At 44.7% G+C, this 13,930-nt stretch overlaps 1 protein-coding gene across 2 annotated transcripts in view; it reads left to right on the top strand.

Annotated features, from left to right (window-relative positions):
* The first annotated feature begins 640 nt into the window (after positions 1 to 640).
* The window catches only part of LPCAT2 (lysophosphatidylcholine acyltransferase 2), a 50,912-nt gene continuing 37,622 nt past the window's right edge, over positions 641 to 13,930 (top strand). Inside the window, exons 1-6 of one of the 2 annotated variants that reach the window (XM_070398959.1) lie at positions 641 to 908; positions 4,906 to 5,045; positions 8,208 to 8,425; positions 9,936 to 10,048; positions 12,099 to 12,159; positions 13,458 to 13,516. In XM_070398959.1, coding sequence (XP_070255060.1) covers positions 738 to 908; positions 4,906 to 5,045; positions 8,208 to 8,425; positions 9,936 to 10,048; positions 12,099 to 12,159; positions 13,458 to 13,516 — 762 coding nt within the window. In that variant the 5' untranslated portion in view covers positions 641 to 737. The remainder of the gene's footprint in view (positions 909 to 4,905; positions 5,046 to 8,207; positions 8,426 to 9,935; positions 10,049 to 12,098; positions 12,160 to 13,457; positions 13,517 to 13,930) is intronic. The other variant, XM_070398960.1, reaches the window with a different exon arrangement.

The following is a 13,930-nucleotide window of genomic DNA, read 5'->3' as shown; positions in this document are numbered from 1 at the left end:
GTGTGGCCAGCTATAGTTTTGTGTTTGTTTGTTTGTTTGTTTGTTTCCTTCCCCACCATCAGTCCCTGTTTTCGGTGGAACAGATTCCATTCCTGGTATCAACTTCTATGAGTCAAGACTCTGTTCTAACTGGGAAACATCCAGTGCCGACAGGTTTAAACAAAAGCAAAACGCACAGCAGAGATCCAACCCATAAAACGCACCCTGGATATAGTCACTCGCTTTAATGAAGCAGCCCAGGGTCACCCCTCCAGTGGCTGGAGGCAGGGTCTGCTGATCCAAGTCCTGTTGATCCCCATTTACAGAGAGGGGGCAGCAGGGTCATGGCCACAGGGATTTGGCCAACATCACTGAGCCAGTAAAAGCGATGGGAGGTCCAGGTCTGCCTGACCCTAAAGCAGAGGACTCCCCTGTCTCCCAGGGGGTGCGTTGTTCTTAGGGGAAGCATACACTCCCAAGGGGCAGAGCTGTATCCCCCAGGAGGACTACCCCGAGCCCTGTACCTAAGCGGGTGGGGCGGGGTCAGCGACGGGGCGGGGCCAGCGACGGGGCGGGGCCAGGGCCCGGGGGCGGGGCGACACCGGGCGGCGTTAGGTAACCCGCGCCTGCGCAGCTCCCGCCGCCGGGAGCCTGGGGCTGGGACTCCAGTGCGGCTCGGTCCACCTTGCCGGCGACGCGGGCTCCCGCGCTCCGCTCCGCGCGCGCCTCTTCCGTGGGGTCCGAGGCCCCGCTCCGCCATGAACCGGTGCGCCGAGGCGGCGGCCGTGGCGGCCACGGTGCCGGGCGCGGGCGTGGGGAGCGCGGGGATGCGGCCGCAGATGGTGCCCCGCCAGGCGTCCTTCTTCCCACCGCCCGTGCGCAACCCCTTCGTGCAGCACACGCGCCTGGGCGCGGGGAGGCGCATCCAGGTGAGTGTGTGCGTCAGAGAGGAGGCAGCGGGGCGAGGGGCGAGGGTCAGAGAGAAGGTGCATCAGGGGCGGGGCGTGGGTCAGAGAGAGGAGGCAGGCCAGGTGAGGGGCGAAGATCTGAGAGATGAGAGGGTCTGAGGGTGCCATAGGTGTGACAGGGGAGGCATCTGAGGGGGGCGTGAGTCTGGGAAGCAAAGGCTCTGAGGGAGAAAGAGCTGTAGATCCGAGAGGAGAGGCTTGTGCAGGGGCCGTGAGTCTGCAAGGGGCGGAGAGGTGGGTCTGAGGATGGAGGGACCTGGAGGATGGTCTGGAGGTGAGAGGGGGCGTGTGGGAAGGGAAGGTGCAGAGCACATGTGGGTCTGAGTCGGAGGTCCTAGCCAGGAGGAGGACGCATTCATTCCATGCGGAGAAGGGGGAGTGGATCCGTGAGAACTTCCATTGGAGTGTGAGGATGTAGCTGGGGGCCAGCCTACACAGGAGCGTGGGTTTGGGGAATTTTGTTTGTTTAGGGAAGGAGAGGAGTGAGTGTGGGATGGGAAGGGTGAGTGAGAACGCAGAGAGCCCAGGTCTGGGGTTGGAACAATAAGTAAGACGGAGAAGACCCAGCCGAGCAGAGGCATCAAGGGTAGGAAATGGGAATCCGGGAAAAGGGATGATGAGGGTCAGCTTGGGGTGTTCCTTTTTGGCCCCGAATCAGTCTTCACCCAAACACTTCTCCCAGATTCGAGGATGAGAGGGAGCCCGGACGCTCCTCCACTGTTGACAATGGCCACATGCAAAAAGGAAGTGTCCTTTCCTGTCCTTTTTCTGGTAAAGCGCTGCGTTTCCCATGAACAGTAACCCTCACTCTTCGGACTTCCTCTTTGTTGAAGTTAGTGATCAAAGAACAAGATAGACTACGCAAGCTTCATTGGTCCCGTGTGGTCTGTATGGGGGTGGGGGGAGATGTTTTCTTGTCCGCATCACAGGTTTCTTTCCTTTGGATTGGAAATAGTGTGATGGATGCACTAAGACCATCCATCGTCTTGGGAAGTGCAGGCAGGCCGAGTGCTGGGCTGAGCAGCACGGGTGGTGGTGGGAGTGATGACAGACGGGTGTCTGGATGAAGAAGGGTGTGAGAGGAAGGGGAAAACCATGTCGTAACAGCTCTTTGTCAAGAAATGAGGCGTTTGAAACTTGGATCTTCATGTCTGTCAGTGGGTAGAGGTTCCCATTGTGTCTTAAAAATGTAGAGACACTTCTGAGGGCAGTGACTGTCATTCAAGATGAATTGTAGTCACATCCGTCCTACTTGAATGAAAGTGTGTCCATATTTTTGAAAGAGGATCAGAGTGGCAGACTGTAAGTGTTGTTTTTTTTAAAATATATTTTATTGATTTTAAGAGAGAAAGGGAGAGGGGTAGAGAGTTAGAAACATTGATGAGAGAGAAACATCAATTTAGCTGCCTCCTGCACACTCCCTACTGGGGATGTGCCCGCAACCAAGGTATATGCCCTTGACCGGAATCGAACCTGGGACCCTTGAGTCCGCAGGCCGACGCTCTATCCACTGAGCCAAACCAGTTAGGGTTGACTGTAAGTATTTGTATTGCACCCGGAGGAAATTTTTGATTTTTAATACCGTGGCCTGTTACGGTTGAGGGAGCACTTCCCAGTAACTACAAGAGCTGAAGTACAATGGACGGGTCACTGGTCTCAGTCAGAGAACATCTCAGGCCCTGCCCCCTGTTTGTTGTATGTCTCGAGCCAAGTCACTTAACTGCTCTGAACGGCACTTTCTTCATCTATTAAATCCGAGTAAAGTACATCAAAAGAGGAATAAAATTAAGTGAAGCAATGTGTGAAACAATCGGGTATTGTTCGTTGATCTTAATATTGATAATGATGCTATTGGTTGTCTACATTTTTAACGTAGTACTTAAACGTTGCTATTTGTGTGGAAAGGAATGGAATATAGTCTGGGTATTTATTTTAAAAACTGAAAATCCACGTAGACCAGAGATGCAAAATAAGTTCCAATGGCTTGAATGGTCTGGGTAAAGGTAGACGTAATTGAAAAACAATATTGGCTCTATTATCCAGTTTAAAAGGTGGATATACTTTTTCGTTTAAGTATGACTTGGTATGACTAATTCAGACTAAATTTAGTTTGAATTCAAATTTAATCTTGAGTGATGATCAGTGTCTTGCTCAAGGACTGTTATCACTTTTGCATCTCATGTCAGGGTTTAGCTTGCCCCTCCACCCCCACTTCTCTTTTTTGACTATTTAAGGTTCTGCGACTGAGTGGCATGGGAAAAGAGTAGGTTGGCTTTCATTTCCTCAGCAGAATCTGGGATGGAAATGAGTGTTTCGTGGTAATTGTGGGGTCATTTACCATATAAAAATATTTGTTTGAATTCCTACTATGTGCCAGGCACAATACAATTCTCTGGAGATACAGCAGTGAAAAGAGGAATAAGGAACCTGCCTATCTGAAGCTTATATTTCACAGAAAAAAATTAAACAAGTACAAAAACATATAATATCATGTTTTTGTAAGCGCAGAGAAGAGGATAAGCCTGATAGTGTTGAAAGAATGTCTTTCTACAGAGATGACATATTACCAAATAGAAATGTGATGGAGAATCCTCCTAATTTCTCAGAATTACTCAGAATTGCTCTACTATTATATGTTGCAAACATGGAAGAGGCACACACACACAAAAAAAAGGTTGCTCACTATTTGACAACTTAATTAAAATCCATGTTACCTGCTCATTTTGAATGTTAGTGAATCTTCTACTAGGAATATTCTGTATTCTCATCACAACTTTTCCTTCAGGGTCTATGCTAGGGTCCTTTCTTCCATTCAGGATTATTTCTTGGCCATTGGCCAGGCTGTCTCTATTTGAGCTGCCTTGGAGCCAACCCACTGCCGTCTTTTCTCATTAGAATTACAATCCTCATTAAAAGGTACCGTGAAGAAATTGGAAAGGCAAACCATGGGATGGGAGAACATATTTTCAATGCACATGTCGATCAACAAAAGACTCTTAGGAAGAATATATAAAGAACTCCTACAAATGGATATGAGTAAGACTCACCACCCAGTAAAAATGGGCCAAAGACTTGAACAGGTGCTTAAAATAAGAAGTTAAAGCAATGACCAACTGACACCAGAAAAACATGCTCCGTCTGTCAAGGAAGTGTGAGTTAAGACCTCAGTGAGCTAGCAATTTCCACCCACCAGCATGGCTGCAAAGACTGTCAACACCAAGGATTGGTGAGGATGTGAGGCAACAGGATCTTTCATACTTGTTATTAGACGTGCACAATGGTACAACCACTTTGGAAACCAGTTTGGCAGTTTCTTACACAGCGAAGCATGCTCTGACCCAGCAGTTTCACTCCCAGTGATACGAACATATATGTTCACACAGGGACGTGAATATTCATCTTCATAGTCAAAAACTTATAATAAGGCCAGCTGTCCATGAACAGATGAGTGGCTAAGTGAACTGTGATCTATCCACACAATGGAATCATACTCTGCAATGAAAAAGACTGCATTCCTTACGCATATGGCAGCATGGTGGAATCTCAAAAATATGGAGTGAATGAAGCCAGACATAAAAGTCCATACTGTGTGATACCATTTAGGTAAAAACCTAGGACAGGCAAGACTATAGTGAAAGTCTCAGTGTTTACCAAGGGCTGGGGAGAGAGTATTGACTGCAGAGAGGTACAAGGGACCTTTGTTGGGTGACTGGAATGTTCTATATCTTGATCGTGGTGGTGTTTGCATAGCAATATACATTTGAAAAACGCGTAATCTACACACTTCAACTAGGTGCATTTTATTTTATGTAAATGGTGTCTTAATAAAGTTGATGTTTTAAAGACACTAGCAACACCAGATACTGGCCAGTATGTACAGTGGCTGAAATTCTAATACATGGCCAGGGGCATTTTAAAAAAGATACAGCCACTTATTTTTATCAACTTTGCCTTTCAGACTTTCTTTCTTGGAATTGTCCTGCTTCCGGTTCGTGCCTTACTGCTTGCCTTAGTTTTATTACTGGCGTGGCCATTTGCTGCGATTTCAACAGTATGCTGTCCTGATAAGCCGACCCATCCAATAACTGGTTGGAGGAGGTAAGACATCGTTACATCAAAATATTAAGTAAATCGCCATTCAGACGTTCAGTTAGTGATCAGTAGTTTTATCTAACTGCTACCTACTCAGTTTTCATTACTTATTTTTGTTTCTCAGGTGAGACTGTTCTTAATTGATTATATGCAGGAATTACTGCCCAAGAACAGATCGCCTTTTGTTGAAGTTGTTGCTTCCTAATATTAAAACCTTTTGTTTTCTGAATTATTGCCAAAGAGGGATAGATCCCTGGTTCTCAAAGACCCAGTTGGTGTACCTGACACCATTGCAGTGGAAAAGTACCCGGCTTCTTTCGTTGTTGTTCTTCCTGAGTTTTCACATTTGCTTTTGTCCCTCTATAATAACTACATACTTCAGTAAGTGATATAATTAAGTGGACAAATTATAGTATATTAACTCATTACTTTAGTGATGATGATGATTATTATTTTAAACCTCACCCAAGGATATTTTCCCATTGATTTTTAGAGAGAGTGGGAGAGGGAAAGACAGAGAGAAATAGCAATGTAAGAGAAACACATCGATGGGTTGCCTTCTGCACGAGCCCTGACCAGGGCCCAGGCCGGGGAAGAGCCTGCATCTGAGGTATGTGCCCTTGACCGGAATTGAACCTGGGACTCTTCGGTCCTCAGGCTGATGCTCTATCCACTGAGCCAAACCAGCTAGGGCTTTAGTGATTATTATTAACAACAATTTCATTATTTGAATCAGTATAGCCAAGTTTTATTAACCATTAGCATTGAGGCCACTGGAACTGCTTTTTAAGCAGTACGTAATTAGCCTCGTGCTAGAGAATAGACTAATGATTAATTGGAGTTACTGGTAAAAGTCCATTCCCATGGGGCAGAACCCACTTGTTGCCATACGAATGTATGTTCTGAAAGCAAAGGCCCTTCACGTGGACTCCTGGGATTTCATAGAAACCCATAGGTGGGTTTTAGGGCACTGTTAAACTTTCTGAAATTGTGCACATTATTTTTTTTTTTTGTACACAAAGGTCTATTCCTTTTATCTCAACCTCAAATGAGACTATGTCCTTCCAAAATTTTGAGAAACACTGTTTTAGGAGCTTTTTAGGAAATATGCAATTTGCTGTTCAATTCATGTTTGAGTGAACAAATGTCAACATGAAACACACGGAAGCTGGTGTGACTGGAACTAAATCCACGGCCTGCAGTGCCCCGGGGAGAAATTATACCCCCGCAATCCTTGCAAATCAGACTCCCTTGTTTTATAACTCAAGGTTGTCTGTCACTAAAAACATACTGCAAGTGACATTTTTCATCACCCACTGATTCCTTTCACTTATTTCCGTGGTTGCTATTATCAGTGGCTTGTAGAAACCTATGATAAGGGAAAGAACAGTGAAAGGTCAGAAAATAGGTAAAATAAAGGTTGGAAAAGGAAGTTCTATTTTCTTCAATGAAGCCTCCTCTCAAACTGGTAACATTGGAGTTATTATGCAACACTAGACTTTTAGCCATTTAAAAAAAACAACCCACACATTTTAACTAGAAGTCTTGGCGATTTTAAATATGGGGTACTTTGGAATGTAGCTGTCAGAAGCTGCATCACTATGAATGGGAAATAGGACTTGTGGGAACTCCATGAAAGAGGGAGCTTTTGCTTTTTTAAAAAAATATATTTTTATTGATTTCAGAGAGGAAGGGAGCAGTAGACAGAAACATCAGTGATGAGAGAGAATCATTGATCGGCTGCCTCCTGCACGCCCCACACTGGGGATCGAGCCCCAAACCCAGGCCTGTGCCCTTGACCGGAATCGAACCTAGGACCCTTCAGTCCGCAGGCCGACGCTCTATCCACTGAGCCAAACCAGCCAGGGCTAGAGGGAGCTTTTTATCACTACATCAATAGAGATCTTAACTCTCCACGGAAGGGCAAGAAGGAGAGAGGTGGCCATTCCTCTGGGTCCCCTGGAAAAGTACTTTGGCTTTCTGTGTCTCACTTCTCCTTGCTCTGAAGTCAAAGTCAGACCAACTTCCTCAGCAGCTAGTTGCTTCATCGTTCCTCACTGTCATCTTACAAGATTGTTGAGAAAATTAGACAGGAAGCCCACTTGCTAAAACTCCCATCAGTTGTCTTATGGGAGGATGTATGTAGTATTGCATTTTCATGAAACGCTATAGGTGTTTCCATTTCTAGGGGTATATATTTTGGTTTCGCTACTCATTGGAGTCTATCAAGGACAGGGGCTGGACCATACTTGTGTGTCCAGCACAGTTCCCGGCACAATGTGATGAATTATTCATCTTTAATGACCGATCCTTTGGAAAACGTTAGCAATCAGATTTCCAGAATTGTCTCAGTGAATGACAGTGAGATGCTGAATTTTCTTAAGAGTCTTGATGATGTCTTAGAAGGCTGACTTCTTAAAAAGTATTCCTAAAATAACGCTGAGGACAGTTTCAGCATGAGAATTCTAAAAGTGTTCGGGGAGATAGCGGCATCTTTGTTACCCACATGTAGATTCCCAAGGTGGTTACCTGGAAGGGCAATACTGATTTGAACTTCTCAGAGGGATGTGTGTTGAAAACTCACTCTATTCACTTTAGAGTCACAGAAGAATAGAGCCGATTACTAGCCATATGTCCTCGGGAAAAAATTCTCTGTGCCTCAGTTTTCCCATCTGTAAAATGGGGATGTAATAATAAGTAACACCTGATGTATAGAATCGGGCCAAGGATGAAAGAAATTCATATAGGTAGAGGATTTCGAATGGTTCCTGGCAGAAAGCGTTCCATGGAAGTGTTAGTTATTCTTCTTAGCTTGTATTTTAATATATTTTATTGATTTTTTTACAGAGAGGAAGGGAGAGGGATAGGGAGTTAGAAACATCGATGAGAGAGAAACATCGATCAGCTGCTTCCTGCACACCTCCTACTGGGGATGTGCCCGCAACCCAGGTACATGCCCCTGACCAGAATCGAACCCGGGACCTTTCAGTCCGCAGGCCAAGGCTCTATCCACTGAGCCAAACCGGTTAGGGCTTGTATTTTAAAATGAAGTGTTCTGATACGTTTGTATTTTAAAATGAAGTGTTCCACGTTGTGTTTTAGTCTAACGCCCAGCGTTAGCTGCAGTGAGCAAAGCTAATTCTGTCCTTTCCATGTGTGTTTTCAAAGGAAAATTACTCACCCAGTTTTGAAGTTTCTGGGCCGGGCCATGTTCTTCTCGATGGGGTTTTCAGTTACTGTGAAGGGGAAGATCGCAAGTCCCGTGGAAGCCCCGATTTTTGTCGTGGCCCCCCACTCCACATTCTTCGATGGGATTGCCTGTGTCGCCGCGGGGTTACCTTCCATGGTTTCTCGCAACGAGAATGTGCAGGTGCCTCTGATTGGCAGTAAGTACTTGTAAGGTAACATGGATGAAAGAGTTTCACGTTCGTGCCTTGTGAAAATCGCATTTAGTTTACTGGTAGGTTTTTAAGACACTTTAAAATAATGAAATATCTCAAACATATTTCCTTCCTTTTAATGGGGTACGATATCTTAAGAATGACTTTATGAAAAAAGATTAAACTTCCCTCTATATGAACCCTTATAATTCTTTTAAAATCTTACTTTTGGCACTGTACCATCATCTCTTTCTGTTCTTTTTTAAAAAATATATTTTATTAATTTTTTACAGAGAGAAGGGAGAGGGATCGAGAGCTAGAAACATCGATGAGAGAGAAACATCGATCAGCTGCCTCCTGCACACCCCCTACTGGGGATGTGCCCGCAATCAAGTACATGCCCTTGACCGGAATCAAACCCGGGACCCTTGAGTCTGAAGGCCGACGCTCTATCCACTGAGCCAAACCGGCTAGGGCTCTTTCTGTTCTTAAATATAAAAGGCCAGTTTTTCAAATACCAAACATGCTTGATTTTTTTTGAGAGAATTTAACCACAGAATTTGTGGAAGCGCCCGACGCATGCTACTTCATGAATTTCTCTTCAGGCATTAGGCTGATGAACACACTACATTTTTTTTGTCCTAACTCTGCTTTTTTCATTTCCCCCAAACCTCCACGAGGGACCCATGTGTAAATCTCTGAAAATTACGATGTGGAACAGTAAGTGCTTCCTGCCGTAAAAAATAATGAAGCAAGCGAAATGTTTTTCCCACCCGGTGCTTGCGTCCCTCCCTAGGGGAATGGTCTCCAAGTAACTGCTCCCTGTGGTCCCAAGGTCATTGCAAGCATCAAACGATGAGAGAGCGAGCGTGAAAGTTGCCGGATGTGGCCTTGGTACCTGCGGACATAATATTCATTCGGCTGAGAACGACGCTCTTTTTCAGTGTGACTCCTGCTTTGTGTAACAGGCATTTTCCTGAAAAGTCTCATAGCAATGGATTTTTGGTAAATTGAGATTTACTTTGCATGTGCTAGGAAGGTAGGCATTTAAAAGATGGGTGTGCTGAAAATTTTAGTGAAATGAATAGGAATTGCTTTGGACTCCTGTGTACTATGAATTCACATCATCAGTTTTCGGGAAGTCCCTAAAGTAAAATCAGACAGTCTTGTCATTTCAAAAGTTTAATGTCAATTGAGGAAGAAGACCTGCAGGGAACAAATTGCATTTACTGTTTTTCATATTCCTGCTGCTGATGTCTGTGAAGTCAGATGAAATATTTTTAGCTAGAAATTTTCCACCTCTCCTTTTAAAACCAGAAGCTAAGTTCTAATACACTTTGAATTAGAGGGGTGTGTGTTTTTTTTTAAAAAAAGTTGTTCTCTTTTATTTGCTTTCATTTTAATTTCCATACAGTTTGTTTAATGATTTACCCAGTGTTATCACGTTGGTAGCGTTAACCAAAAAAAAAAAAAAAAAAAAAAAAAGGCTTGGTTGTAAATTTTGTCTGTTTTAAAGGACTGTTACGGGCTCTGCAGCCAGTGTTGGTATCCCGCGTAGACCCGGATTCCCGAAAAAACACAATAAATGAAATCATAAGGCGAGCAACCTCAGGAGGGGAATGGCCCCAGGTAAAACCCAGGCGATGCTGACGTGAATACATTGAGAATTGAATCTGAGAAGCCCCCTTCCCCATGAGATACTCATGGAATTGAATGTATCGTTCTTTTTTTTTATTCTCCGAACTCTTTGAACCAGTTTTTACTTTGTGTTATAAAAAGTAAACTCCCTACCTCTCAGTTTATTTTCCTTTGTAAAGACGAGATGCGAATGCTCTGTTGTACTCAACAGTATGGCAGGTTTATACTAAAAAAGCAGTTAAGATCTTGACTCTTATCTGAAGTAAGTTTGGATAGAGCTTTTCAGTTCAGGGGGCCATGTCGGAATCACCTGTAGCAGCTTTTCACACTTGACCATCTCATCACCCCCTTCCACTGGAATGAGTGCCTTTTGAAGGTGAGGGAGGGGCAGCACTGATGGGAGAAAGCCAGCCCCATGGGTGATGCTGGTAAGTATTTCTCTACCTTAGCCCAGGTGAAAGCAGGTGATCGCTAGCAGAACTAATGGCCCCGCAGTGATCTGGCCATCCCTGATGATATGTAGATGTTAGAGTACCCAGAAGAGCATGGCCCACTGGGAGGCTGTAGAAACCAAGGCATGTGAGGAATCTATATATATAAAAGCCTAAGCAACCCTCACAACCAAACGACTGGTCAACCAGTCGCTATGACACGCACTGACCAGCAGGGGGCAGATGCTCAATGCAGGAGCTGCCCCCTGGTGGTCAGTGCTCTCCCACAGCTAACCTCCCATGGCAGGCCAACCTCCTGGGGTCCCTCCAACCTGGCCAGCTGGCCCTGATTGCCCCTATAGGGTCTGGGCTAGACGGCCCCAATCGACCCTGATCAGCCAGGCCAAGGGACCCCACCAGTGCACGAATTCGTGCACCGGGCCTCTAGTGGTTTAATAAAAGTGAATGAGGAGAAGTGGCATTTGGAATAAGGGTTCCATTTTTCCTCTTTGGATCCAAAGACTAGATCTAGGACTTGTAGGTGAAAGTTAACATGTAGGTAGATTTCCACTCATTTTGCTCAACTAGAGGAACTTACTGTCCAGAGTTAGAATCGTCTGATACGGAATCCTTTTCTGAAACCACATGCGGGGGATATTATAGAGAGAGTTCATACATTGGAAATGCTAGTTGACTTTTAATGCCCCCTCCAGCTCTGAGACTTCGTGATTCATTGTTAACAGGGTAGCTAGAGAATGTCCGCTGAATGAGTCACGGCTGTCACAGGAAACCAGTTTCTAAATTGGAGGATGGAATGGGTACCTACTCATAATTTTAATTTTACAAATAACCTTTTATAGTGGCGATTTAGCCTAATGATGTTTCTCTTTCTAATTATTATAAAATACTCATTACTAGCTGCTGGGGGAGCAGGAATTTTCTATGTTGTTTTATGTACTTGGCGATTTATTCCTTGCTCAATTCGAAACACGTCAGAAAATCAGTGAATGGGAAACTGACTCTACTGTGTGTCTTTCACATGGGAAACATAAGGAAGTATGCTCACAGCTAAAAACACTTCCTCAAAAAGATACGAAATTGCGTTTCATAGCTCAACGAATTCAAGTAAGGACAAAGCATATTGTAAGCTGCTAGCTCCTCCTTTTCCCTCCGTGCCTTTTGTTGGGAGTGATATCATTTAATGGGAGAACTGAAACAAAGAAGTAGGAAATGATGTGGTTCAGGATGTAGAGCAGCAGCAGAAAGAATGTAATATTGCCTACATGTTGCCCTTGACCGTGACTTAGGTCTACACCATCTTCCCAATCTGTTCGGATCCTCAGTATCACCAAGAAACATTTGCTAAGTGTATATGCTAGTCAAAGCTTTAATCTATTTTCCAATTCCTTGCTGGGCAGACTACAGGTCTTGTAGAGGAAGACCAAATGCCTGTCATCTGACTCTGGCTTTCATTAGAATCAAGGGTTAGCCTTTGATTTCGTCTCTGTGTTATAAGAATTGGCAGCTATCTGTGAAGTATGTGAGAAAGTGAATGATGAGCTAATCAATTCATTGGACTGAAATATTAAATCTATTCCTTTTCTTCCAAGATACTAGTTTTCCCAGAAGGTACTTGTACTAATCGCTCCTGTTTGATTACTTTTAAACCAGGTGAGATCAATTAAATTACGTATTGTGACAAAGTCGTATGGGCGATTTCTCGAATGATTTGATAGTGATGTACAAACAGAACGCGTTGGTTTGCTCTGAGCGTTGCTTCTTTTCCGGCAAAAAACTCTTAATGTTACGAAGCCACAGAATGCACTTCTTTACTTTCTCTTTTGGTATCATAACCCCTTCTTCCTGGGAGAGAAAGAGAGAGAGAGAGAACGTGTGTGTGTGTGTGTGTGTGTGTGTGTGTGTGTGTGTGGCGAACCCGTGCGCGCGCTCAGCCTACTGGTGGATTTTCCTTTTTCTCCAAGGACTTGGTCACAGGCACCCAGGGTCCTGTGTCATCAAGTGGAAACCTATTTCGATGATCATTATCATGCCTTCTAAGGCTCGTTTAATTTTTTAAATATTATCAAGCCACGAGTTTCATAGTAATGTGTAATTTTACAGCACTTGGCAATACAGTGGGGCCTTGACTTACGAGTCTCATTCGTTCCGTGACGGAGCTCGTAACTCAAATTACTCGTATGTCAAATCAATTTTCACCATTACAATGAACTGAAATGCCATTAATCCGTTCCGGACACCCAAAAACAAAGTTTTGCAAAATAACTGCAAGCACAAATGCGAGCACAACGCTGATGCTTCAACTAAGAGCTAACCGCTTAAAGTGAACGAGTGAGACACGTGATGCTGGGCTGATGTTGTGGCGTTCACTGTGACGTTCGCTGCGCCAACTAGCGGTGGGGTATCTGAAGCTGGCTCGTAACCCGAATTTTAGCTCGCAACTCAAAGCAAAAAATCGGCGGAGAGACTCGTTAGTCGGGACACTCGTAAGTCAAGGCCCCGCTGTACTTTAAAACGTTTCTGTATTGGCTGCCAGAATGCTCACAGCCAACGTTAAAACCCACTGTTGTCAACCGTGGTAGTTCTGGCTTCAAGCATTTGGTTTCGTCTCGATTTTCTTACTTCCTCTTTGCCTTGATTTTTGCCATGACTTCGAAAAAGAAAGTCCCTGCCGAATAATAGGTATTTGGAAAATGAAAGCAGATGGGGATGTAAGTAAGCGAATATTTTAAGTGACGGACCCAGCGTTGAATATTCTGCTTACATAACTCTGCATTTTCAAAATCTCGCCTTTTGGTAAACGCGAGGGACTGACCAGCATTTAGCAAATAGTTTTCTTATGTGTGCTCTGAAGGCAGTTTCTGTGTGTCATTTCTTACTACATTTTTTTCTCTGTTGTAAAACCTGTACCCACACAAAGCCTTGGTAATAAGATTTCATCCTGGTCATAGGCGCCTTCATCCCGGCGGTGCCCGTGCAGCCAATCCTCCTCCGATACCCCAACAAGCTGGTAAGCACCCTGTTTCCCTGTGGGGAGACTTTCAGGCATTCCCAACAGCACAGATGCCCCAGGGCCCCTTCCGGTCATTTGAAGGTCTGGAGAGATGAGTGGCGGGAGCAGAGGGGGAGTCTGGTTGCCCTTGGTGTTTAAGCGTTGCCCAGACAGACCTTAGAAAACTTGCATCCATTTGTGCTTTCCGAGAAGGAAATTCTCCGGAGTCACTGGCCGTGGCTGGTGGGCGCGGATTGAAGAGGCAGGGTAAGGGTGGGGTAGGCTTGGCGTTTCATTACGGGCTCCGGACTTACTGCCTATGTGACCCCTGGCAAGTAGCTTCAATCAGAAAATATTTTAAAAGGACCTAAAATCCTCCAGAAAGTCCCCAGTTGGCTTGGAAATGTTCACTTCTGCTCCCGGCGGGCACCT

The sequence above is a fragment of the Myotis yumanensis genome, unplaced genomic scaffold (assembly GCF_028538775.1).
Source record: "Myotis yumanensis isolate MYYU_CA2020_CCGP unplaced genomic scaffold, mMyoYum1.0.hap1 SCAF_18, whole genome shotgun sequence".
In the NCBI taxonomy this organism is placed as follows: Eukaryota; Metazoa; Chordata; class Mammalia; order Chiroptera; family Vespertilionidae; genus Myotis; species Myotis yumanensis.
Note: the sequence above shows the minus strand (reverse complement) of the source record. Positions and strands in the feature narration are given on the sequence as shown.